The 27,033-nt window shown below is 39.2% G+C and overlaps 2 protein-coding genes across 2 annotated transcripts; both read right to left on the reverse strand.

Moving 5' to 3' along the window:
- Positions 1-517: 517 nt before the first annotated feature.
- On the reverse strand, positions 518-4,441 carry n4bp2l2 (NEDD4 binding protein 2-like 2). The gene is made up of 6 exons (XM_083695127.1): positions 4,358-4,441; positions 2,631-3,722; positions 2,384-2,508; positions 2,113-2,201; positions 1,942-2,018; positions 518-1,669 (listed from the first exon to the last, which is right to left on the reverse strand). The coding sequence occupies exons 2-6, from the start codon at positions 3,677-3,679 to the stop codon at positions 1,498-1,500; spliced, it is 1,512 nt and encodes a 503-aa protein (XP_083551253.1). The 5' UTR covers positions 3,680-3,722; positions 4,358-4,441; the 3' UTR covers positions 518-1,497.
- A 257-nt stretch (positions 4,442-4,698) lies between these two features.
- On the reverse strand, positions 4,699-26,320 carry brca2 (BRCA2 DNA repair associated). Its single transcript, XM_083694598.1, has 24 exons — positions 26,255-26,320; positions 25,957-26,132; positions 23,330-23,441; positions 23,161-23,216; positions 22,526-22,616; positions 21,878-22,403; positions 21,626-21,654; positions 17,960-21,028; positions 17,239-17,337; positions 12,427-12,496; positions 11,843-12,342; positions 11,544-11,734; positions 9,399-9,586; positions 9,012-9,182; positions 8,531-8,903; positions 7,959-8,114; positions 7,734-7,869; positions 7,547-7,656; positions 7,053-7,254; positions 6,644-6,810; positions 6,396-6,528; positions 6,042-6,298; positions 5,735-5,881; positions 4,699-5,636 (listed from the first exon to the last, which is right to left on the reverse strand). Exons 1-24 carry the CDS (start codon positions 26,304-26,306, stop codon positions 5,253-5,255), a joined length of 7,395 nt encoding a protein of 2,464 aa, XP_083550724.1. The 5' UTR covers positions 26,307-26,320; the 3' UTR covers positions 4,699-5,252.
- Positions 26,321-27,033: the final 713 nt, after the last annotated feature.

Below are 27,033 nucleotides of genomic sequence, written 5' to 3' on the forward strand. Positions count from 1 at the left end.
TGCTCTTAATGTGTGCCAGTACCACTCTCTCAAAACACTTCATGATGATTGGAGTGAGTGCTACTGGCCTGTAATCATTCAGGCAGGCAGGTTGGCTCTTCTTGGGAAGGGGGACGATGGTTGTAGTCTTGAAGCAGGAGGGAACAGTGCTGTGACTGAGGGAAAGGTTGAAGATGGAGGTGAGAACATCAGCCAGTTTCTTAGTTAGCTGTTACTATCCTATTGTTTACATTTGGAAATTTGGAAAGCAAGTTAGCCTAGCCTGGCCAGTTACAGATTGGTTTATAATGAAATGAGAATTGTTTTAAGGTTTAAGAATATTTTCTTAATAAATATGTGAGTTTAATGCTGTTTTACATTTGTAATTTTCTGCAGATGTCATTACCAAAATATTTTGTCATTACCACAACCGTTCATCATTACCAACACATTACATATTTTTAGATACATTTGTAACAAATTGTTTAAATCAGACACTTTCATTTATGTTTTTTTTATTTTTATATTACAAGCCTTTCCTTAACATTTTATTAAAAAAACATGAGTCATTGACGTGTTGTTGGAGTAATTTTATCTTTCTTGACAGGATCTAGGAATATATTGAAAAGGTTGCACATCTAAAGATTTAAAACATGTTTAAAATATTTTTAAGCACTTAGACATCAGAAGTCAGGTATGAAGTTATATAAATGCCTTAAAAGCACTACCTTTTCACCTTTTAAAAGTTTTAAACAATTATTTTGTGGTAATGACCATTTCCTCTGACATCCTAGGAAAAATTCCTTAAAGTGATGTTTACAACAAAGTGGGTAGGATGTCCTAATTCTCACCACTACAGCCATTTTCTCCTTCAGATATTTCCAGGGTAGGAGCAAGTGGTAATGGTAAGTGGTAGTGAAAAGGAGTAGTGGAAAGTTTTGGGACGCTCTCTATATCTTTCCCATTCAAGTGAGTAGAACGTGCAATTTCTATGGCAGTGGTAGCAGAGGCTGCACCGCTCAGTAAGGACAGTTAACATTGAAGTAATGCAGCAAAAACGCTCTTCAAATGTATCTAGAAACCGTGTGCCTTGCCTGATCTTTAATTGTCCTAAATGATCTTACCATTGTCACTGATATTTAAATATAGACAATGGCAGACTAACAGACTTTCATCTCTATGTAAGACTACACCTGTGATTGTAGAACCTGTGTGTTTATGTACATTTAACAGGCAACAATTTCCATGGGTGCTATTTTTCATAAATAAAAACTTACAAAATCAATATACAATCAACAAAATGTAGGAAACATTGTAATTAGTGCAATTAAAACACTTTGACTTTCTTACACAGTTTGTGTCCATTTCTACAATAAAATTCAAGTAAAAATCACAATTTAATTGAAAATAAGTAATAATCATGCAACTCTTGTTGCACAGTTTTGTTGTCCTTTCAAAGCAAAGCAGAGGGAAAGACAAGGGCCACAGGTGGATTGATAGAATGCCCAAAATGTAGCATTAATGGGAATCTTGATTGGCAGTCCTCCTCTGGTAATGATGTTTTGAGAGAAGTCTCATGCTTTTATGAGTGGGCTCTTGGGAGTTCATCACAATGTCCAGTGACATGGGCAGTTCAAAGCGATCCAACATCTGGGCAATTTTCTCCCGAGACACACCATGCTTGTTTCTCCTAGTGGGAATAAGGGAGGGATTTTCTGGCCTTAGTGATTTTTCATTTTTCTTTTCAATATAACCCTTATTTAACCAGGCAAGTAAATTAAGAAGAAGATCAACTTTACAATGAAGGCCTGCCAAGTGTTCTCTTTGTTATCTAATTGTGCCAAACATATATACTCAAACATCTACCCCCCAAAATCATAATAATAAATACATCTTAATTCGTACTTTAAGAAAGGGGCAAATGCAAATTCTTATCATGCAAAGGACCCTCAAAAGACTTACTTCTCTAACTCAGTGGGATCACATTTCCAACTGGTGTGAGGCTCTTGAAAATGTATACTGTATCCACTCTCCAATGCCTGTAAGGTTAATTGAAAAGTATTCACTATTTACATTGATTTTATGTGTACTACAAATTGCAGACAAAATATAATTTGAGAGGATACAACTCACCAGTTTGGTGTATGGCTTCATTTCCCAAGCTTGGATGTTTGTATTATCAATAATTACAGGAGAACAACCTTTGTACATGGCTTCTTTAGCTGGATAAAAAGCAAGAGAGGACACATCCTTACAAAATGTTGTAATCATACCTTTTTGTTCAGAAAATGTTCACACCAAAAATAGAAAAGCAAGAAATGTAAGACCAACATTTCATATCATATGACTTCATATGACCAACATTTTTAATATATATATATAGGATCTGACAGTCCAACAACACCTCGATTCTGGTTCCATTCATGTGCATTCCCAAGCATGCTAGGGTCATACAAGTAACCCTCCTCTTGGGAGAAGTAGTCATCTGTGCTCAATATTAGCCCACTGGGACCAGTGGATAGCAATTCCCTTTAAAAAAACAAAAACACATACAATCAAAAATTTAAATAAAGAAATAATTTTAAATACAGAAACAAACTGTCCCAACATACTTGTGACTGGTTTACTACAATATTTCCTTGAGAACCTACTTGGCCAGTGTTGATTTCCCAGATCCTGGGACTCCCCTCATCAGAATTAGAACCAAAGAAGACTCATAATCATATGTTATATTTTGTGGTTGGTAGTGGTAGTAGTCCTTCCACTTATGTGCTTCATGTTTTGAGACAAACTTCTGGTTCCAATCAGAGTCCTGTTGCTCATAAGGCTGAGACCATCCATCATTCTTGAAATTTGACCCATTATAACCATGACCCCCCATTTCGATGTGGCGTGGAGGATATCTATGGCAATCAAAGTCCAGAGAGTCACTGTATCCATCAGGCGAATAAAACTTGTAAAATGGTGGGAACTGCAAGCTGTCCTGTTGAAGCTGGTTTGTCTTCACAATATGGCACTGATTGCTAATTTGTGGTGCAAAGTCTGGAAGGCCAAATGGACCAGGGAATGCAGGTGGTGGGGAACAGTGGGGAGATCTGTGGAATCTGGGGTATGGCTGACTCTGAAAAGGTGGGGTAGGTTGCCAGTGATTCTGATGGGCATGTGCGTGACCACCACCCGAGTCCAGACCAAAGCTGGGCCTCCTGGGTTGGTATGGCTCATTGTGTGGGTGAGGTAAGGGGTCTGGTTTGTTACTTTTGATGTGGCCATTGAAAGACCCTTCCTCTCTTGAAGGTGGATGGTGAACGTTGGATGATTTAATAGAGCCCTCATCTTTATCAGTGCTACAATCAAGACTATCTTTAGGATCAATCTTCTCAAGCTCTTTGTAGAACTCACTCAGTGTTTCCTCAATATTTGGTTTTGACTTGGATACCTTAGGACGGCAAACAGGCCCAATATAAGCAGTGCTGCTGGTTTCTACCCTTTTGGTAACAAGCTTTCTGTCTCTTTTGCCGGGATGCTTATCACGACTTACTGCCATCTGATCTGTGTCTATTGCTGAGGTTTTATCCCGTAAATCTACAGAAGTTCCATTGGACTCTTTCAAGCAATCCAGCAGCTCTCCAGTTTGATCAGCGTTCCAGCTGCCCAATGATGTATTATTCTTCTTTACTGGACACAGTCCCTTTTTATCCATCTTCAATTTGGGAGGTTATTGTGGTGGAATTACTATGCAACATCTAGATAAAGGTGGTAAAACAAAACCAAGTTATATTATTTAGCTGTCCAGTTACAGATTGGTAGGTACAGGGGATGCGATGGACTTTGCTTCAAAAGATAGCAGACGGCTAAACGACGACTCACATCGCAGATTTGGATACATTTCTACAGTTTCTGTAGTACGAGTAAAATCTGCTAATTTTGTTTTTAGATATGGCTACAGTAAATAACTACCTTGTCTCAGCAGTGTTTTTTTTCAGGTGGCGATCTTTCGGAATGTTGACTGAAATTGTGTAATACCTGAAGCATTTTTCTAGTTTACACTACCCATTTAAAAACAAAATGATCAGAAGCATATGCGAGGCGATTTTACTCGTCTGATCCCTTTGAAGCTAAATTACTACATCCCTTGTGCCTACCAATCCGTGATTAGACTTCTACATCGTCCAAATGTAAACAATAGTAAGTCTAGTCACAAATGTCGGGGCTAAAAAAAGTAGAAGCGACTTCACAGCTACGTCATGAATCGACATCAAGTGGGAAAGTTACTACCGTTACGTTTATTGACATACGTACTTCTCTAGTTGATGTTATGTAACCTTGTAACACGTACAATTCAGATAGTGTGCAGACGTTTCTGGAATGGCTTACTTACCATTCAGAGCTGAGGGTGTATGTTGATTATTATTAGGAGTTATTTGTTATGATCAGACAGGAAGCTGTGTAGTGTTTACGGAAGTGAGATTGCAGTCTTCTTCTGTTTTTCCGACAGAGAAAAACTGAGTGGTAGATACCGGCGCAGTAACACTGCCACCAGCTGTCAGGATGACAACGGATGTGGATGTGGATATGGCATTACATCTGCGAACCCAAGACAAGGGCACAGAACATTTTACTTTGAAACTTATTCAGCAAATTGACCCTTTCCCAAACCATTAGTAAAATAATCATATCATCAAAAGTCACATATCAAATCCAATAATAAATGTGATTTATTATTTATTGTTGTAAACATTTTTTATAAACAAAAGCCATCAACAGCAACATAAAAAGTGCACAGTATTATTATTATTATTATTTTCATATATATATTTTTTTTTTTACAGTTTTATTTTTTTACAGTTCATGTAGGTTCTGTTAATGTCATGGAGAGAAAACAAACATAAGTTCAGTACTGTACCTCGCAGCAATTTCCTTATCAACATCACAACTTCAGATATGCTTTTGTAACTTAAACATTTGTTAGACATCAATGCATATCAATGCAATACACATGAATTTCACGTTAGGATTTTGCCTACTGTCACAAATGAACACATCAGAACCATATGACGAATTTCCACCATTATACGTATGTCAACATTCATCAATTGCCAACAGCTCGTCTTGGTTAGCCTCTCTATTGATTGGCCTGGTCACAATCTGCACCATGCAAAAGGTATGAACATGAAAGGCTTTGAACAAACCACTCCAAGATCTGGCCACTGAATCATAGCAGCCATTCATTTGTGCCATTTATTTTTGACACATACATTGGTTACAGTCTACCCTCACATAGACCCCCCTCTACTCTCCTGATCATGTAGCCCATCGTGCAGTGCCTGAGTGTCGATGGTGGCCAACTCCTCATCGTTCACCCATTCATCTTCCACAGGTCGTGGGACAGGTCGAGGAGCTAGGGTCTGAACCGTTTTTAGGGAGTGAGGTGTTTCAGATCTCCGTGGGGGATTAAATGTCTTGCTCACACATGGTGAGGTCATTATGCCCAGAGGGCAGAGTGGTGGGGGAGAGGGGATGCAAGACAGATAGTCCAGGCCTCTCTTTCTCTTCAGGCTTTTTGGGTCTTTGTTTGCTAAGCAGCTAGCTGATTTAGGGGGATTCCTGTTCATGGGAGTGCAGAATCCCACACTTCTTATTGGCTGCTGAGGTGTCACCTATAAGACCGCATAAGTGTTCCATGTTATTTGAATATGGGCAATGTGTAGAATTATCTCTTATTTACATGGTAATTACAACTAAGAAAAGCACTCACATTAGTCCTCCCTCCTTGTTTTGCCTCTCCTTTCCAACCTGGAGTTCTTGGTGGTAATACTGGAGATGAGAACGAGCTTAGACCATCAGACTGAATCAGGTCCGAAAACCTCTCTTCTGCGGTCCTAAAGAACTGCTCCTGGCCCTGCTCCAAACATGATATACAGATAGTTGTCTGTCATCCAATGCACACTGTCATAACAAATACATTACAAGACACACATTTACACAAATAACTGTTTTTTTTCCTGCATTCCAGGGTTGACATTTTCAAAATTTGATTTGATAAACATTCTTGGTGTCTATACCTGGGTAATGATTCTGAGTTGAGTGAACGCGTCCTGTAAATGTGGTTCCTTGGGGTTAGCGGAGAAGAGGGCTAGGTCTCCAGCATACAGGACAGGAATGAGGGTGGAGGAGTGATGCCTATGCTGCAAGTTGCTCAAAGCCAACAGGGCCAGAGGCTTCACCAGGTCCTCCAAGCTCAACTGAACCAAACTGCTGTAGAAGCGCACTTTCACAAAGTCTAGCTTCCCATCAACCAGATATACCACTGGAGAGGAACCTGCATAGAGAGGAACACAATCAGTCACATCACATCCTTGTCATAACTCATCAACTCAGAAAAGATCAATCTTACCTTGAAAAGACCAATCACACACCTTGTCTGTCAGTGATGGAAACAACATATCCTACAAGATCCACCTCTCCGCAGAGTGGATGAAATTCTGGATTTCTGAGAGAATGAAAGCTGACAGACACTCTGGCTTGGAAATGCAACTGTTCCGGAGAAGCCTATATGATATGACAATGATGATAATGACAGTTAGTTTTCCAATTAATATTTGTTACTTACACACATGTCTATAAAGTTACAGGGAAAGTGTGCATCATACAATCCAGGTGGTACCTTTATGTCCTGGAACTGTGTTTTCTTAGTCGTAGTGAGCTGAATAGAAGCATTGCCTGCTTGTTTCTTTCCTTCGGATGTGGAGAGATGGTAGGCCCTATATCTACAACCCTCTTTCAGCAATGACTGCAAATCCATAGAGGGTCGCCAAAAATTCAAAACGTACACTGAAAAAAAAATATTGTAATGATAAACCAAGAATGAGCTGATAATAGTGCTTCAGGAACAATTGATTAAAACATTTTAACATCCTCAATTGCACAGTGCACTTGCTAGACTGGTCTACATGGTAAAAGGCTCACATACTGTATGATTGATGTCCTAATGACAAGTATGTCAGTAAAAGACCATGGCAAAAGGCTATTTCATGATTAAGACAGTTGGATTAATTATTTGTTGATAAACACACCAGTACGGCTTTGCTGGTCTCTGGAGTCTGAGATGCAGAGTTTCCATACAGGGGTGACCTCCCGGCTAGGACAGTTCCCCTCACCATCCTGTATGTTCTCAAGTGCCCGGCAGAAACGCTCCTTCAATTCAGCCTGCCTCTTCTCTCGAAGAGAGCACCTGTAGCTATTCAAGGTTTCCATCTGCTGCTTACTCAAAAGGGCCTAGCAACAAAAAAAAAAAAGATTTTCCATTTCATAAGCTTTGGAAAACAAACAGAAACAAGTTGAACAACAGAAATACTCAACTGCGACAAAAACAAACTTAAAAATATCAGCCCAACAAACTCAGTCTTGTCAATGTTAATGGGATGAAACAAGGCATCTTTCCTTATAACATCACATGAATTACTACCCTTAAAATATTGCTATGTCTAAATGATACGTGACTTATCATCAGCATAAATAATCATTTACAGGAAGCATCCATTTGGAACAAGCCAGTGTCTATCATCACCTCCAGGTAAATAGGGTCATTCTCCACAGCCTCATGTAGCTCCTCCCCATCCTGCAGTGTTTCAATATCCTGATGACGGAGTGTCCTCCTGTCTCTAGCTTTGTTGCCATCTGTAAGATCAAATCTGATCAAAACACTATTAAACTGTACTAAATATTTGACACATTACAGTTAAGGCGCTTCATACCATCCTCTTCCTTTTCAAACTGGGCCTGAACCTTGGCAAACACCATCTCCATGCTGTCACTGTGTCGTCTGGCCTCCCTTTCCTCAGCACGAACATTACGGAACACAAAGCCTCCGCCTGGCTTCTTCTCCATCCACTGGAGGAAGAATAGACATGAAACGGACCTCCTTTCAACAAACCTCCCATGACTACTGAGATTCATCGGTAAGGCAGTTATAAACACACCTGAGTAGGGTAGCTTCTCAACACAACAATGTCCACAGCGCCCACAAGACCCCCTTTGCTGTAGAGAGAGGAGAGTGGGAGCAGGAATGGTCGGGGATCAGAGTGAAATCCAAGTTTGGCATTCCATCGAGCTCGTCTGGTGCTGTTTGCCCAAATCTGAAACCACAAATATACACCAAATATATTGTAGCGATCAGTGGGGTAGAGTAGCTTACTCTAAACAGGGATAGAACACAACCTTCCACAACCAACCAGCTGCGCTCCCCTCTGTTCATGAGAGACTTCTATCATGCTTCATTATACAAAGACACCTCTCCTGGCACACAAGGTCACCATCCCACTTCTGACAACAGTCTAGCGAACGGCAGTAGAGTAGAGTAGCTTTCCCTAACCAGGGATCGAACTCACAACCTCCTGCTTGCCAACTGGCCTCGCTAGCTACTGCCCCAAGAGTGTAAACTCCCTTGGTGGAGATGCTATAGCCCCATACAGGGTTGTTACAATGTCTAGGGTTATCTTAACCTAACTTGTAGCTTGATTGTTGAGGTCCCTGGAGTGTTCTGATATGTTACCTTAAGCATGAGAGATTCAGGTGCCTCTAATGGAGAGCAGGCATCTTGGGATCCAATCAGCTCTGCTCCATGAATCATCACTTTCCCACCAATGGCCAGACAACCCTTGTGTAGCATGGCAGTTAACGGGATATCCATCTGGGCTTTGATAGCATACCACCCATCTGTGAGCCATATGATGCCAACGGATGGTTCCACCTTAGAATCAGCACCTTGGGGGGTCTTGGTTTCATTTCGGCTCTGTCTGGTTAGGTTCTGGCCCCAAGTGACAATACCACAAACACAGAGTACCAAGGTTTTGGCTGCAGTATCATCTCTTTCCATGATCTTCCTCAGAGCTGACCTTTGGGTGTGGTCCACTTCCACATCGTATCTAACAAATAGGCAAACACGTCTCAGCAAAACAATGAAATGAAATGACCATATCATTAATAATATGAATTCTATGTTTAAATAAGTAAGAGCTTTATTGCTACTGTACCTGTATTTGAGTTGCAGGAGTACCTGTTCTGGGGTCAAACAGAGACTACCCATCACCTCTGGAAAAGATCTCTCCATGGAAGCCTGCTTCCACACGATCCACCGGTAGTGATTATACACCCACTCCTCACTAATCAGCTTGGGGTCCACACCAGGGGTGTCACATAATGCTCTGTGGAGGGGAATGTTATGCTCAATTTTGCCAATGTTCATTCCAGTTAAAGTATTAAAATTCAGTGGTAGCTGAAGTATAAGCAAATGTTATTATATAAATTGCTAATTATAATTACATTCTGGAGGGCAAATCTTACAATAATTACATTCAGAAAGGCAAATCTAAAACTTTGCTTTGGTCTGTTGGAATGAATGCATCAATAAAAAACATTACCTGTAGAACTCCTCTTTCCCTGCAGTTCCATCGTTCTGAGTGATCAACCAACCCCCATCAGCCAGCTGAACACCACCCCCATCTATGAAAGCCTCTTGTTTGAAGAAGTATTGGCAGTGGAACCGAAATGACTCCGCATTTTCACTGCTGATCTGAGACACATGCTCTTGCACTCCATAGCCATACAGCTGAGAAAGAAGAGCAAAAGACTGCTGTGATATGTTAAATTATGATTGTTGATTGTTAAAGAGCCATTTTTAAGACACTCCAAATCAGTATTGATTAATTTCTATCTTCAATATGTTGTTGCATTATTATATATATGATGAGAATTTTAGTTTTAATCCATGTTGTCAGGCTCTGTAGGCTGTAGGCTTGTCATTCAAATACGTAGTAAAAGGTGAACAAACGCACCAGCACCGCTTTACCTATAGGAAATTGCATGTAGGATGGGGTTATCAACAATAAGACAACACAATAAAATAAACTAATTCAAACAAATAGGAAAGGTTGAGCAATTACATTATTAGAATATTCCACTCTTGGCACAATATGCTACTGGATATCTGCTATCAATCTAACACCATCTCCATCTTACATGTCCAACGTTGGAGCACTGGCCAATAAAGGGCCCAGAGTGAAAGATTGCTGACATCCGTTGAGGTTGTTTCAAATTTCAAACACATTTCAATATGTTATATTATTACATTTTAATTAAATTATAATAGTAATAGTCCCTTCTCTTCCAAAAACACTAAAAATTGTCCACAGTCCACTTACAGTACTCCTTCAGCCAGCAATGCAGTCCAAAAAGCCGACTGAATCTGCCCAATCCTCTTCCCAGCTAATATAATTGTATTGAAGTGTAATAATATAACATGTTGAAATGTGTTTGAAATTTGAAACAACATCCTCAATGGACGTCAGCAGTCTTTTACTTTGGCCCTTTATTGGCCGGTCCTCCGATGTCGGAGACAACGGCCAATGGATGTCGAAATGTTTTCTGGGATGCTTTATCTGTTATAAGTCTAGCTACTTCTGTGGCCACTATACAAAATCTAGCATAAAAATCGAGAAGAGACCTAAATACTAGACAGTAATAAGGCAGCATTCATTTTTTTAAGAGAAAGTATGTGTGCGGCTAGGTTCACCTCCTCTGCCTCGTCAATCCAAAGTTGCATATGTCAAACTGACCAGGCTAGAACCGAATCCATTTAGAAGGTTCATTTAGAATTAATTTCATACAAATAAACAAGGTATTTCAGTCTTGAATGCATTGCCACACATCAACAACTAGTTTCAGGGGACAAAATGCATTATACACTGTTTGTTTCATAAACGGACAGTGTCAACAAAAGACACAGCACTTCCTAATTTATTGCCAAAAATCAGACTCTAGCAAGCCAGCAAGTTGTAGAGGAGCAATAGATTACAGTCTCAGCTCTGCACTCCAATATGTAGTTAGCTTTTTGGCTTGCTAGGTAACTATTTAGAACACAATGATAATCTTACGTTTCAATCATCATTTAAAGTAACTGTGTTGGCCAGATAGGTTTCAGCAGATACAAGTCAGCTAGCTAAGCTAACTACTGAAGTAATGTACTACCTGCTGCTCTGACACAGGAGGTATTGGTACTGGATGGGTCAAAAATTAACTAAGACCACTGGAAATCTTAGTTCATGATGAATGTTTATGTAGTTTTATGAAAATATTTAGTAAATAGTCAACTGTCAGTGAAGTGTGCATCACACACTACAGATTACTTGGGCTGCACACTGGCTGCAGTGGAGTCCTGTCTCCTAAACTTGCACAAATCTCACCCATGCATGAAAACTAAGGACAAGAGTCCAAGCAACCACCACAAACACAAAAATTTACCATCTTTCATGACGAGCCCTGTGCTACAAATTTTGATGAATTTCAACGACGACTCCACAGATTTTTCACTTGTCAACCTTTTACTACACAACAATGGAAAACAGTGTTTTGAGGGTTTCTCACCATCACCCACAGAAGAATACCATTCTAATTTTATTGATTTTTTGCTCTTTAAACAAGTCCAGATGATAAAGTGATACATCAGGACTGTACAATTAAATAATGATAAATCAACCTAGAAAGCCATGTTCCAACTCTCCCCATACCTGCTTCTGGGTGTGTTGGACTGGGTACTTCCCGCTGACTGCATCCCTGAGAGACACCCTGGTCACCCCAGACGTCTTAGCAAGGAACAAGCTTCCTGGTAAAGGTCTGATCGTCTGTCGCTTCTTCTTTCTGATTCTCATGTCCTGCATGTCACATGCAAGCTGCAAGCAGTGTAGATTCTGTTTTATGTCTACAGACACAAGAACACAATTTGTTTTGTCAATGCATTGTCATACCCTATAGTGACTTTCTAGAATTACCTGAACAATCAAAACATTAACAACAGCAAAAAGGTTACCTGTGCTATCAGTAGATGAAAGTCCTGGAGTAGACCCCTCTGCAGTGGCATCTTTTCCTCCAGGGTCGACAGTGAGGTTTTGTCCACCATCATTGCCACTGTTTACTTTTTCAATATCCAATTTCATTATGGCAACTTTGTCATTATAATCAGATTCAGTTACATGGCTTTGGTTTTTATCAGTGAGTGAGACAGGTGTACTGGTCTGATCAGATGTTTCAAAGAGGGAGTGGGGTATATTCTTGTTTGAAGGTTGAGGGGAACTCTCTTTGATCACACTGTTCTGTTTTCTGAAGGGAGGGACATACACACCAGGTGTTCTTAACTTGTCCTGTGGCACGCTGCTCTTCTGTATCTCAGTCCGAACATTCTTCGTGAATGAGGGCACAAACACTTCCATCTTGGGATTTGCTGGTTTACTGTCTCCTGGCATTGAGTCTGATACAATATTCTGTGCCTCCATCTTATTCAACCTTAGGTCCATATAACTATTTTTATCCCTGTATTAGACAAACAAGATTAAGGACAATTCTGTATCACAGGCTCTGTTGGGTAAATACTTTTGTGTTGAATTGAAAACCTACCTATATGGCCTGGTCACATTAGGCTGTAGAGACACATTATATTTGAAGACTCTCCTGTCTTTAAGTGTGCCTGAAACAAAACAAAATAAGATGTGGTATATTAGAAGTGTGGCGCCACTGAAGGGGTACATTTTCTATTGGCTGACGTGTGTTTCGTGGTTTGTGGAGGCTCAAATTAACCTAATCGGTTAATTTGAAATCAATCGAACCATAGATTTCAATAGGAAACTCAGAGACAAATCACATTAGTTAGGGAATATAATCGTAGTTTAAGGGGCTGTGTCCACCGGACGCGTTTTTCAATCCGCCATCGCCTTTTTCCAGTTGTTACCAATCAAATGGACAGAAGTACGGGATAAACTAAAATTTCACAACACAATGGCGGCGACTTCAGTGGAAGATGAGGATGTCTTCCACTACAATTTCTGAAATAAATATACATATTTTTGTGTGAAACAAATACTCTCTAAATGTATTTGACCCCCTCTTGCTAGCAAGCTACTGTGTTACTAGCAGTTCGTGTTAGCATAATTGCTCATCATTGCTAGCTACCTTGCCACCTAAAGCACTGTAGAATGGATGAATAGATAGATTAAAGAGAATTAAAGAGAGGATGGATAGATGAGAGGTATAGATAGATAAACAATTAAGAGATTAATCAGTATGGGTTATATTGAGTTACACTTATGCTAGTGACTAATGAAATATGATGGCTAGGTAGTTGAAAGGTTAGATAGATATAAGGTTGTAAAGATAGATGGTTAGATAGATAATATGAGTCTGGGTTAGAGGTGTCATGGTATGAGATTTTTACAGTATGATAAACTTCATGCTAAAGTGCCTCGTTTAATTTATTTTTTATTGTGGTTTTACACAAGTTTAAAAAAGCCTATTGTAACATCTAAAATCATTTCTCAAATAAAAAATAATGTGAGTGTGGACTGAAAGAACAGTATTTAAATTGCATAAGCGCATTTATGTGTGCTTAACAGTACTTTGTTCTGAAAAATATAAAAACATACAAAATAATCAAGGAAATAAGATATTTTAATGCACATATTTCTCTTTAAGTTGATTGGTTAAGTTGAGGAGGGGCTCTCTGGAAGTTGGAGCAGTTTTCCTCAACACCTGTAACAACAATTTCAATCTCCAGCCTTGAAAATTCCTCACTTTATTCTGTTATAGGTTGCATTACGTGTCGCACCTATTTTTAAAATACCACTAAAACATTTTTAAAACACATAAAAGCTCCCCATTTTACAGATAAGACTTTTATTTACACAGCAGAGAGAATACAAGATGACTACAGCAAAGGTGAGAGTAGATACATTTTTAAAACACTGTTGGTCTAAGTTATGTCTTGAGATTTAAACAATTCCCGCTCCTCCACTCTACGGCAAATCATTTGTGTTCCACAAGCTGCAGCTCGCTTTAGGGCAAACATTATGTCAGGACTGATCAAACCATTGTATAATTTCCCCTGATTAAACCCTGCAAACGAGTTCACCCACTTATATTATTTTTTGTGGGGTCATTGGAACACTTGAACAATGAGTAGAGTGGCGCAGATTTCATCTGATATCGCTCACATTGTGATTGGAAGTTATCAATAGATCATAATGTGTAAATTAAAAGTAGTTTATGAACTTCAAAGAGTAGCTGATAATGAGTTGGTAGTTGTTAGCTTGTCGCTTGTGGAACACACTGGCACTAAGTTTAGCAGTATATTGAGCAGTAACACCGGTGAACAGATGAACGGGACGTAAATTCTTTCAGCATGATAAACTTAAGTTTGACACCATGGTTTACCGTAGAACCGGTGCACCGTGACATCCCTAGTCTGGGGTAGTTCAGTGGAGTGGGTAGAGAGTTTGTTGGTTAGTGGTTGATAGTGGTTTCAGTGAAGTAAGTAAGTGAGATAGTATTATTTTAGTATCAGTAATAACAATAGTTGGACTTGCAAGCATTACAACTTGACCAAAAAACTATATTGTAGATGTTGGCTAACTTGATAAAAACAAATAGTTCCTAAGCTTATAAGGTTAAGTAAGGATTAGCCAACTAGCTAGCCAAACAGATGAAATGCAGAACTAAATGCTTGCAATTGCTGACTACGTGGGTGAGCTGAGAACAAAATAATGAACATTATAGTTTACCTCGCAATAGACATGCAAATGACAGCGAAATTGGCTTATGCTAGACCTACTTACCAATTTGTGCGTTAATTGTTACAGTTGCACAATAATGCCTGGAGGACAGTCCAGCAGCGGGCAGTTTGTTCAATGTTACCATATCTGAATTACCTGGACTACTACAGTTCAGTTAGGAATAGGATTTGTCTGCAGCACTAGTCAAATTATCTTCATTAGTGTTCGATTTTGCAGTGTTGTTTTTTTGTGGCCATTTGCTGGTTCTAACGTGTCCTTAATATTAGCAACTCATTCAGGATAATGGATAACAATAAAAACAAATCAACTCTAGTACAAGGCAACACTACATACTTCATTACATTCTTACTACCAGAGCCTTCTGAAGAGCAAGAATTCTTTTAACAAAAAAGCTACATCAAATAGTTCAAACCGAGCATCAGAATGGGGAAGAAAGGTGTTTTAAGTGACTTTGAACGTGGCATGGTTGTTGGTGCCAGACGGGCTGGTCTGAGTATTTCAGAAACTGCTGGTCTACTGGGATTTTCTCGCACAACCATCTCTAGGGTTTACAGAGAATGATCAGAAAAAGAGAAAGTATCCAGTGAGTGGCAGTTCTCTGGGCGAAAATGCCTTGTTGATGCCAGAGGTAAGAGGAGAATAGCTAGACTGGTTCGAGATGATAGAAAGGCAACAGTAACTCCAATAACCACTCGTTACAACCAAGGTATGCAGAAGACCATCTCTGAACGCACAACACGTCGAACCTTGAAGCAGATGGGCTACGGCAGCAGAAGACCACACCGGGTGCCACTCCTGTCAGCTAAGAACAGGAAACTGAGGCTACAATTCACACAGGCTCACCAAAATTGGACAATAGAAGATTGGAAAAACATTGCCTGGTCTGATGAGTCTCGATTTCTGCTGCGACATTCAGATGGTAGGGTCAGAATTTGGCGTAAACAACTTGAAAGCATGGATCCATCCTGCCGTGTATCAACGGTTCAGGCTGGTGGTGGTGGTGTAATGGTGTGGGGGATATTTTCTTGGCACACTTTGGGACCCTTAGTACCAATTGAGCATCGTTTAAACGCCACAGCCTACCTGAGTATTGTTGCTGACCATGTCCATCCCTTTATGACCACAGTGTACCCATCTTCTGATGGCTACTTCCAGCAGGATAACGTGCCATGTCACAAAGCTCACATCATCTCAAACTGGTTTCTTGAACATGACAATGACTTCACTGTACTCCAATGGTCTCCAGTCACCAGATCTCAATCCAATAGAGCACCTTTGGGATGTGGTGGAACGGGAGATTCGCATCATGGATGTGCAGCCGACAAATCTGCAGCAACTGCGTGCTGCTATCATGTCAATATGGACCAAACATTGTTGAATCTATGCCACAAAGAATTAAGGCAAGGTGTACCTAATAAAGTGGCCGGTGAGTGTGTGTGTGTATATATATATATATATATATATATACACACACATACATATATATAAAAAACGTTTCATTTCATATATATATAGAAAACGTTTCATTTAAAGTTTCAAATTAACATTCATTTAACAAATGATAATTCAATGTTCAGTGTACTGCATATTGTCATCAGTGGTCTGATCTTCAATCTAACTCATTGTGACAGTTTGTTCATCCACTCAATTATTTTAGTTATACTCAGTTATTTCATTTACAAAAACGCACTGTGGAATGCATTCTTAAAACATACTGTTAGAATACCTTCTGCACTTTACAGATATAGATATTTCTGTAGATATCGGACGATAATACCATTGCTCCGATATATCTGTCGGGCTCTAGTCACCATAAGTTCGCAAAAAGCTATTTGAGAGAGCCATCCACTTGGATATCTTGCATGTTTCTTTCCATGTCATGTTGGTAGGTAGGCTACGATAGATAGATAGTAGACAATTCAAAAAGTATAGAAAATGAACTTCAACTTGTGGTGGCTTTCGGCAGCACTTCGCACGTCTTCACAACTTGTGTCTGCTGCGGCAGTGCCATTGAGGTAGACCACCGTTACGATGGCAGTATGAACCTTTTAAACACTGACCAACTGTACAAGCAAATGCCTCCAAACTCATTGGACGGTGCCTCATCCTACAGCAGGACAATGACCCAAAACATACTGCCATAGCAACTAGGGAGTTTTTCATGGCCAAAAAGTGTAAAGTTGTTGACTGACCAAGTCAATCTCCAGATTTAAATCCTATTAAACATGCATTTTATTTGCAGAAGAGGAGACTTAAGGCAAATGTCCTCAAAACAAACAACTGAAGATGGCTGCAGTACAGGCCTGGCAGAGCATCACCAGAGAAGATGGGGTCAATGGGTCACAGACTTCAGGCAGTTAATGCATGCAAAGGATTGTCGACCAAATACTAAAAACGAGTGTTTAATTTAGATACAATATTAATCTACCATCTTCTTCTATAATCTTAAAATACCATCAAATAAAAGCTGAGAATCTCTCACTTTAACATCATAAAAAAAAAAGATTTTAAATCCAAACATTTGGGGTGTAAAGCCAAAAAGAAGAACAAATTATTCACTCTCGCAATACTTATGGAGGGCACTGTACATACATACAAGTGAAATGAGCATTGGTTGCTCTGTAGATAAGTAAGCCTTTCTCACCATCTGAAGAGCTTTTTGCAGAGGTAAGTGTTGACCGTCTTTTACAATCCACACTTCTGTCGAATTCTGCCAAGAGTTGTCTTTTCAGGGGAGGTTGCTCTATTGAATACAAAAACAAGTGTACAGTAAACATGTTGTCCCCCACCAATGATGTAACGCCCCTCCTTGTATGAATTGGTGACAATTATTCAAAAGGTATGTTTCGTGGATTAATGAGAGAGAATAAAAACAAATAATTATTTTTTGAGTGTGGCATACGAACATACAAACAGACCTTAGACATCCACAGTGCCCTCCCCGATTTCATTGTGGGAGACAATACTATGTACCGTACCATTGTATTCATATCAATAGGCGCATAGGCCTAACTGATTACGTTGTACTGTGCAGTTGGCACTTGACAATATAACAAAAAAATAGATTATGGTCACACTTTACATTAAGTTGTCCTTATACATGGGTAGTAATTCTGTAATTTCACTAGTAACATCATTGTGTTAACATGCTGTTACATAGTACATTAGCCATTTATTTCTGAAATTGCATAGCAATGGAGTTGAACAATGTACTGTATGTTTTTGTTCCTTATTCCACTTGCATAATAACACAAACCACTCAACTCTATATACTATGCAATTACCTAATGACTAAGTAACAACAGGTTTATACAATGTTGGTACTAGTCATTACAATGTTGCTACACAAATGTAAATAGTCTTACCTTTCATATTTTCATCCTCTGCTGACCTTTTTCCGATTCCTTTTCGCATCTCAGAGAATTCCTTGCTGCAGATAGGGTGTGCTTGCATTGGTGTTTCCCCAGATGTCCCAGGAGCACTTTGACCTGCTAGGTCTTCATCTTCTAACAGAGCCTTGGTGCAGTCCATAGCCTCCTGTGCAAAGTACCTCTGTTGAGTAACAGTGTAGCCACTGAGCCCAAGCGACTCAAAGTTCAAGGAAGATCTTTTGTGGTGTGCTCTTGAAGAAGACTGATGCGTCAGTCCACTGGTGTGAATTATTTCACAGTTATCTGGTATTCCAGCTTTCACTAGTTGATCACACATACGTGGTGCAGGGATTTTGAGAGACTTTTTATCTCCAGGCCTTTGGTGATCATCATTTTCATTGGTAAGAGTATCATCACAGTCTTTGAACTTCTCAAAGGCTTCTTTAAGTGATTTGTCTGATACAGACACACCATTACCACTAGCTGTGCTAAAACCAAAGCGGCTTTCTCCTGGATTGCTGCAAGCTGCCTCTGCGTTGTGTGCTGAAGTCTTTGCTAGATTAACTCTGTTATTATTCTCAGGTTTTGCATGTTCAATTACTGCATATTCGTCCAACAGAGACTTTGCTTTTTGGAGAGCCCTGCCAGACACGCACACAGTCTTCCCACTGGCAGTGCTGAATGTACAGCTATTTCCTGTTCCATTGAGGTCAGAATCAGAATTGTTAGGCCTAGTTGTTAGTTGTTTGACACCTGAATCATCTTCACAGAGTAATGGATATCTGCTGTCTGTAAAATAAGCTTCCTTAGTGGCATTTATTGAAATGGATCCTCCTTTTCCACTGATTTTCCACTGATCGTGACTGCTTTCAGAGGCCTCCAATGAGCGTTTTGAGTCTGTTGGGGAAACTGCCTCCGAACCTGATTTATTGAGAAAGGTCCTTGCCCCCAAAATATCTTTTTCAGAGATGTGCACTTTCTTCCCCCCAGCTGCCTCAAAGGCACAATAGTTTTCCTCTGCATACATGTGGGCATCGTCAGGTTTTGCATCGGACTTCTCCTGCTTTGCTTCTTCAACATGTGCGCTGCCCATATTGGAATCACAGTCCTTAAAAACAGCCTTTGCCTCATTAAGGGCCTTAGTTGATATTGTTACTCCTTTGCCACTGGCTGTCTTAAATCCACTGTATTTCTGTGGTGGAGCCTGAACCAGACTGGTATGAAGACTTGCTCTAATCTTGTTTTTTGCTTCAGAATGTTCATTTTCAAGCTCATTAGATTCATTTAAAATAAATGTTGCTTTAAGCAGTGCCCCATCAGACACAGCCACTCTCTTACCACTTGCTGTGCTGAAACCACAACAATTTTGCAATGAGTAATTAGCATGAGAAATATTAGTTTCATCTGTTTTCAATTCATTGCTGTCATTCAAGAGAGTTCTTGCCATTAGATGAGATTTTTCAGAGACATGTCTCTTCCCTTGAGCAGTGCTGAAGCCACAATTGTTTCTCTCTATATTATCACTTCCAATCTCAGATTCAACCCCGTCTTTGTCTAGCTGTTCTGATGTACAAACTAAACTTTCTGTCACATCACAGTCTTCAAAGACGGCCTTTGCTACTTGAATGGCTTTTGCTGAGATGGTCACTCTTTTGCCATTGGCCATCTGAAAACCACCACTGTGTTCATGAGAATGTGTCAATTCAACATTGCAATTTTCAAGTCCATTTGTTTGTTCAGTGTGTTCATTAGGTAGTAATTTCAGGTCCAATTTCTTTACAAAGCCATGGTAATATGTTGTATTTGATGTACAACTTCTGATCTTCTTTTTACTGCTTAGATTCTGGTTGGCTGTAGATTTTGAACCTACAAAGCCATTTCCAATTTCACTATTGTTTATAGTATTCCCATCAATACAGTTAATTTCCTCCATGTTAGAATCCAAATTTCCTCCATGTCTAACAGCCAAGGGTCCAACTTGTTCCACATCACTGCCGTTAACATATCTTTGTGTGTTCATCTCCTGATTCTCCTCTATATCTGCAAACAAGACCCTTGCTTTGCTCAGACACTTTTCTGAAACTCTCAAAGCATTTCCTCCAGCAGTTTTAAAACCCACACCAAATTTTAAACCATTGTTGTCAGACTTCTCAGTTTCACTAGTGCTTGTATTGAGTTCCAGCAGATTGTTCTTTATTGTCATGTTTGTCAGTAAACCAGAGGAAATCGCAGCTTTGTTTTTAGAGATAAACCTGGAGATAGAATGTGGTCCATCTTCTTTATGTTTCTCTGAACTGCAGAATGATGTCACTTTGAGTTTAACCTTGGTATTGGATGCTTTGCCAACAATCTTGCCATGACTCACTTTGTCAGGGGTCACCATCTTCACTGATTGTTTCTCAATGTCAGAGCTAAAACTGTCATCAAAATCAATGCCTGTGAGAAAGTTAGGATCCAACTCTTTGTCAGAGGACTGATGGGGGGGAATATCACCTGGAACATTAAAGTTAGGCTTCGCTGGTTTAAACTGTGTGAACTCAAATTGGCTGTCTGCATCTTCCAAGAGGCTACACAATTCTGTAACATCAGCAGTCTGTGAAGCTGTCAAAGGACCTTGGATATCAACACATCTCTGGTTTGAGTGAGATAGATGTGGTAGGTTAAAGACATTGGGAGTCAACACAGGCTTCACTTCATTGATGAAAGTAACGTCAGTCATATTTCCTTCAATAAAGTCAGCTAATGATGCTTTTGCTTTCTTAATTGCTTGTGGTGGGAGAGAAATGTTCCTGTTGTAACCAGTTTGAAAACCGGAATATGGTTGATTTCCAGATTTCCATTGAAGATTTGATGATTCAGTCAGTTGTGTGACATCAGCAAAAGTGGAGAGGTAGCCGCTATCACACACTGTCTTTTCCATTTTAGTCATATTTGCACGATTGCTTAACTGCAAAGTAGGGATATGCTTCTCATTGCTGAAGCCATTATCAGAGTCATGAGGAGTCTCCCTTTTCTGACCTGATTTGTTTCTAATTAGCAGTTTTTTGCTCCTTTGTCTCATTGCTGAAAGACAAGCTGATGCAGAGAATTCATTTTGAATGGTTTCTGATTTTATACTGCATATTTCACCAGAGTCCACTACTTGGCTTAAATCTTGTGCAAATGCCCTGCAAAGCTGTGACATATCAAGATCATTGTCTTGAGGGTGTCTGGTGGGTGCTGGAGAAACAATATTTTCTTCAGTTGCATGTTCCTGTTGTATTGACTCATGTTTCCAGTTGAAGGTATTCTTGTTAACATCATTACACACTGCCTCATTTGGTAGGCTTTCCCTTTGTTTCATATTTGGATTGTCACCTAACATGAAGAAAGAAGAATATAATTACAACTATGTGCGCAGATGCAAGCAGTTCATGGCGTGCACGCACACGTTAAAGGGGCAATCTGGGAATCCGCCACTTTTTTTGGTAAACAACTTAAAGCTTTAAGCTATACAGTATTTGTATTAAATTGTTTATAAACAATGAGAAAAACAAGCTGAAATGTTGGGTTCTGATGGGGTAAGACAGTTGAACTAACCTCATGAGGCATTTATAACTTATATTCTTCAAGAATCAATGGCTATACATTATTCATTAGAAGTCAAAAAAATTGATGTACCAATCCCAGATTGCCCCTTTAAGAGCCCTCTACCATATACACATTGAGATTGGAAAATTAAAAGCTTGTTACAAATAACATGTATAGACTAATTGTTATAATTGTACACATAAATAAAACTTACCACTGAGTGAAGTTTCAGGTAAAGCACATAACTTCTGAGTCACTGACGGATGTCGATTTTGGGCACAATAAACAAACTTTCTATTTTTTCTTGTGAATGTGAGTTCTTGTGAGGTTTCAACTGTTGACCGTCCCAATTGCTGATCAACAGTGGAATTGTTGGGTTGCACCAGGAAAGTCTGTTTAGAGGAATCACGATGATGGGAAAATGTATCCAGACCACTGTCAGAAATATCAGCTAAACTTATTGGCGTCCACTGAGTGGTCCCAATATCCCCAGTTTTGTCACTCTTTATATCAAGGGACACAGAAGTCACCCTGATCCTTTTATCTTCTCCTGCTATCTCTCTAGATTCATCATTGTTCAATGTTGAAATCATTGTCGGAGTAGGTGCAGGTTCCTTTTTTGAACTGCTTTGTTTCCTCTTGATTCTGTCCTTGGTTTTCACCCTTCTCAAAGCTGAACTGCTGTTGCTAAAGAATATGGAGAGGACTTCTTCAGCTCCATCAAGAACATTTGCCACTGTACTGCAAATCTCTCCATCCTCAATGGCATCTGGTAAAGTCTGTTTCCAATGGCTGCTGCTGTCCTTACGTGAAGCATCTTGAGAGCTAGGGGACCCTTTGACCAGACCAGGCATGTGGAAATTCACCCCTGTAGATATTTCAGAGGAAAAATCATATTCTCTCATGTTACAGTGTTATTGGGTAATCAAAGCAATATCAGTTATACACTATTTCCCTTCTTGAAGACTGTATTGATGAACAAATACTCACTGTTGTGTTGAACAAGAGGTTCATCATTATTTTCTGACAGCCCTCTGCTTCCAAATAAATTTGAGACTGAGGGAAAAAGCTTTCGCACAAGCTAAAACAGAGCAGAGTACAACATTAAGAAAGCTGATATCTTTCAATGCCTTAAGAGGTGCGATCTTCCATAATTTTTCAGCCAAATGGCTGGACCACCACTTGGTATCAAGTTGAGAAATGGGGCTGAGGAAATTTGAACACTCATATTGATAGAGAGAGGTCTTGATGCAAGGATTGAAAGTCCTATTGAAATTATAGGTTTAAACCTATTTCAAAGCTATACATTTGTTAACAAGACAATTAAGTAAAACAACCATAGCATGAACGCCTAATATGGTCACACTTTACATGAAGTTGGCCCTATACCTGTGTAGTAACTATGTAATTATACCATTAGTAACAACACTATTAACATGTTGTTACATAGTACAAAGGACATTTAAAAACGTTCCTTATGACTATATAAACATGTTTATTCAATGTTGTTGCTACTGTAATAATGTCAATGTAACTACACAGTTATTGGGAAAACTTCATGTGAAGTGTTACCTACTGTTGATGTCATGTTCATGTTTTGTTTTTTTACAGGATGGAATACTCACAATGACTTGCTCGTCTGCAGAGAGTCTCACTGGGCAGGTGCTGTCCTCAGTTTTAGCTGCAAGAATAAGGACATGCCATTTAAAAAAAATAAAGAAATACTGTACGACCAACATTTGATAATAGTTGCAATTTTATATCAATCTAAAATACAATCCTGTATGTGATTACCCAAAATGAAGGTGGGCGTCATATCTGGTGGGGTATTGAGCGAGCTGGTCCAGGACACATCAGGGTCTATCTGTGCACCAAGACTTTCAGATATGCGTTTAGCAGTGAGTGCCTAAAGAAAGAAATGAATATTTGTTTTAATCTTAAGTAAAAACAACATTTTAAACACTTAAATGGTATCAGTTGATTTACCCATAAATAATTGCACTTACTGCAGACTTTTTTGGTGTATCAAGCAGCTCTGTACAATGGAAAGAGTAGGGCATATTCAAAATCAAAACAATGAATGCATAAAGGGACATCTTAAGCATGTATAACTATTGGACTGATAACAGCTTACCGATACTGTGTTGTGGCTGCCGGGTTCTATAGGGTTTAGTGATTGTCATGCTGAAAATAAAACCACTAATACGTCATGTCTAGTCATAAAAGCATGGAAGGCAATAGTTGAACACAGTTGTAATTAATTTTGTATAATGTACAATTTAAAGCATACTTTTTGAACTATAATGGAGCAAGTGAAGAGTGTATTTGGAACACAGCAAAACTCATAATCACAGAAAAGACATAATCACCTGTCTTTTGATGAACCAAATAAGCATGGGCTTGTGTCTGTCCACGGCAAAGTCATTTCTATCGTTTCTGAGAAGCACAATGAAACAACGCATCACCACAGAGTAGTTGTCAGAAAGTTTAAACGTATTCGGGGAGCCTATAGCCAAAGTCTCCACCCCCCTGGTATGATGCATTGGTACCAGAAGTACACATTAACACAAGAGATGCTCCATTGAGGCTTTGTACCATCAATGACTTCATATAAATAAAAAATATTTGACTCTTTGAAACTTCCCTGGTGTTATTAATGACATATCAGCCTTACAGGAAACGACACAAAGATTTATTTTCGGGTACAAGCAGAGATTTTAGATTACATGCTCTACATGGTACAAGACTATGTACAAAAATAGCACTATAGAAACTAGATATTCCAAGACCAAACAATGGCACGCAGTAGATCACTGAAGCTGATGTGATACTTTTTATAATGTGAAATAATATCATTCAGGTCTAAAATAACCATACAATGTTAATATTATAAATATTACAAATTAATTTAGTGAGCAAAACTGGCAAGTGTTATATTTGTAATTTCATATGTTGAACATTTCACCTCAGTTTCAGTGGTTTCACACCTGTCATTCGACATATCCACTGTTATCCGTCTATCCAGAAAAAAAGGGAACATTTCTGTGTCCTGGTCCTTTACTCCTGGCTATAGCTAGATGTATGCAGCTGATCACAACTTAATATTTAGCTAAATTAATGAACAGGTGTATAGTGCGTGCGGAGGCTCAGGACCACAGCGATGCGGCCTCAAGGGAAATGTAGTACTTTAGAGCTCCCCGGCGGTTACTAACCGCTAACTTTTTTGTTGTACACTTATAACACACACAGTGCTCTGCATAAGTAATGTCACAGTGAAGCATTTTTTCTTCTTTTGGCTCTACACTCAAAAAGTTTGGATTTTAAATCAAACAATCACTATGAGGTTAAAGTAGAGATTCTCAGCTTTTATTTGATGGTATTTGTGTACATATGGGAAACCATTCAGAAATTACAACACTACTTATGCATAGTCCCCCTACTTTAGGGTACCCAAAAGTGATGGGACAATTGGCTTGTCAGGTGTGTTGTCACAAAATTTGTGCAGTCATAAGAGAGCTGTCAATGTCTTTTATTGATTCTAGGCAAACGCAAAGCCTTTGGAGTCTGTTATTGGTGTCTGTCAACATGAGAACCAAAGACATGTCAATGAAAGTCGGGAAAGCCATTATGAGGCTGAAATATCAGAAAAAAAATCGATCAGAAACATAGCCAAATCCTCAAACCTACCGAAATAGGGTGACTGTCTAAAAAGTGTAGTAATTTTTGTCAAATGTATGCAAATACCATCAAATAAAAACTGAGAATCTCTACTTTAACCTCATAATATTTTTTTTATTTCACTTTTGAAGTGTAGAGCCAAAAATAAAAAATGCTTCACTGTCCCATTGCTTACGCACGGATACTGTATATTGTTAGGTCTGACGGACACTAGTTAAGAATAAGTAGAAGATGAGCTCGACTGTAAATAAAGTTCAGTTTTGATTGAAGTGGATGCTGTACAGCCCAAAGTTGATCCAACAAGTAAATAATATGGGCAGCACTCTCAAATAGAAAAATACATGATGATTTAATGCATAATCAGCATAGTCACTGTGGATGCGTTTCGGTATCAATCCTTGAATACTTTGTGCTGAAGAACGCTTGACGCTGAAACCTGTACACAGTGACTATGCTGATTATGCATTAAACCATCATTTATTTTTCTATTTGACACTGGTTAAAGCCACAACATATTATTGGACTGGGAGCGTGATTTGAACCAATCCCTTATAATACAGGTTGGAAATACAGTTTATGAGGAACAGAGAGGACAGACATGCACATCTGGTACCAAAAATAAAATGGGTGGAGCCGACTTTGGCTCTCTGTGACTTATCAACATCCCATCGTTCACTACCTTGTTCAGGAGGGAAAGGTTCTTCATCCTCCGTTTCAGACTGCTGTCTGCAGTGTCTAAAAACGTTTGGGGTAGAGAACAGTTGACTGTCCAAAGCACTTTTTTCCAAGGGGGTTTTGAAACTGCTACATGATATTACAGTGCTCAAATGCTTTTGCTCTGTCACAGTGTCATCTCCATCCCCTATTGAAACTTTAGAAGTGAGCTCTTCAAACCAGTTTGGATTCAATGGTCCAAGCTCTTCATTGGGAGGTTAGGGAAAAAGAGGAAACACAACATTAGTGTGTATGCCATGACCATTTGATCAATATATCTTCCTAACCAATGTGGTATACATTCACGAAAATTTAAAACATGCCTACCTTCCCTTATTTGATCCTTGATCGGCTCAAACATGTTTCTCCTTAAATCCATTTTTCAAGTCACCTGTGTGTTAAACATGCGATAACTTGCAACTTGCAAATGATTTATCAACATTGTGTTGGCAATTCCTTGTCACAAATGTGTATGGATTGTTTGTCAAATGTAAAAAAAAATGTAATGTTTGTGACACAATTAACATTTTAATTCAAAACTCTGTGTTAAGATATGGCATTTAGCTGACGCTTTTATCCAAAGCGACTTACATTGCATTGAGTGCATACATTTCAGTATATATGGTCCCAGCAGGAATCAAACCCAAAGCGTATTATAATTGTAGTAAGAGTAAGTAGGTACAGTTGTGGTCAGAAGTTTACATACACTTGTAAAGAACATGTATGTCATGGCAGTCTTGAGTTTCCAATCATTTCTACAACTCTTATTTTTCTGTGATGAATTGATTGGAGCACATACTTCTTTGTCACAAAAAACATTCATGAAGTTTGGTTCTTTTATGAATTTATTATTGGTCTTCTGAAAATGTGACAATCTGCTGGGTCAAAAATATACATACAGCAATGCTAATATTTGGTTAACTGTCCCTTGGCCATTTTCACCTCAATTAGACACTTTTGGTAGCCATCCACAAGCTTCCTCTTGACAGAATCGGTGCAGTTCAACTAAATTCATTGGCTTTCTGACACAGACTTGTTTCTTCAGCACACTCCACATGTTCTCAATGGGGTTTAAGTCAGGACTTTGTGAAGGCCATTCTAAGACC

This window comes from Argentina silus (genome assembly GCF_951799395.1).
Source record: "Argentina silus genome assembly, chromosome: X".
Classification (NCBI taxonomy): Eukaryota; Metazoa; Chordata; class Actinopteri; order Argentiniformes; family Argentinidae; genus Argentina; species Argentina silus.

Bases quoted from the DNA above. Each gene is read 5' to 3' on its own strand.
- n4bp2l2 (XM_083695127.1), bottom strand. From the start codon at position 3,679: ATGGATAAAAAGGGACTGTGTCCAGTAAAGAAGAATAATACATCATTG. The intron at 2,509-2,630 runs GTAGGTTCTCAA...GTTTTTTTAAAG, and splicing joins GGGAAATCAACACTGGCCAA to GGAATTGCTATCCACTGGTC. The intron at 2,202-2,383 runs GTGTTGTTGGAC...CTTTTTATCCAG, and splicing joins TGAATGGAACCAGAATCGAG to CTAAAGAAGCCATGTACAAA.
- brca2 (XM_083694598.1), bottom strand. From the start codon at position 26,306: ATGGATTTAAGGAGAAACATGTTTGAGCCGATCAAGGATCAAATAAGG. The intron at 9,183-9,398 runs GTAATGTTTTTT...TCCCCTCCACAG, and splicing joins GGGAAAGAGGAGTTCTACAG to AGCATTATGTGACACCCCTG. The intron at 6,811-7,052 runs GTGTGTTTATCA...TTTTTTTTTCAG, and splicing joins AGACCAGCAAAGCCGTACTG to TGTACGTTTTGAATTTTTGG.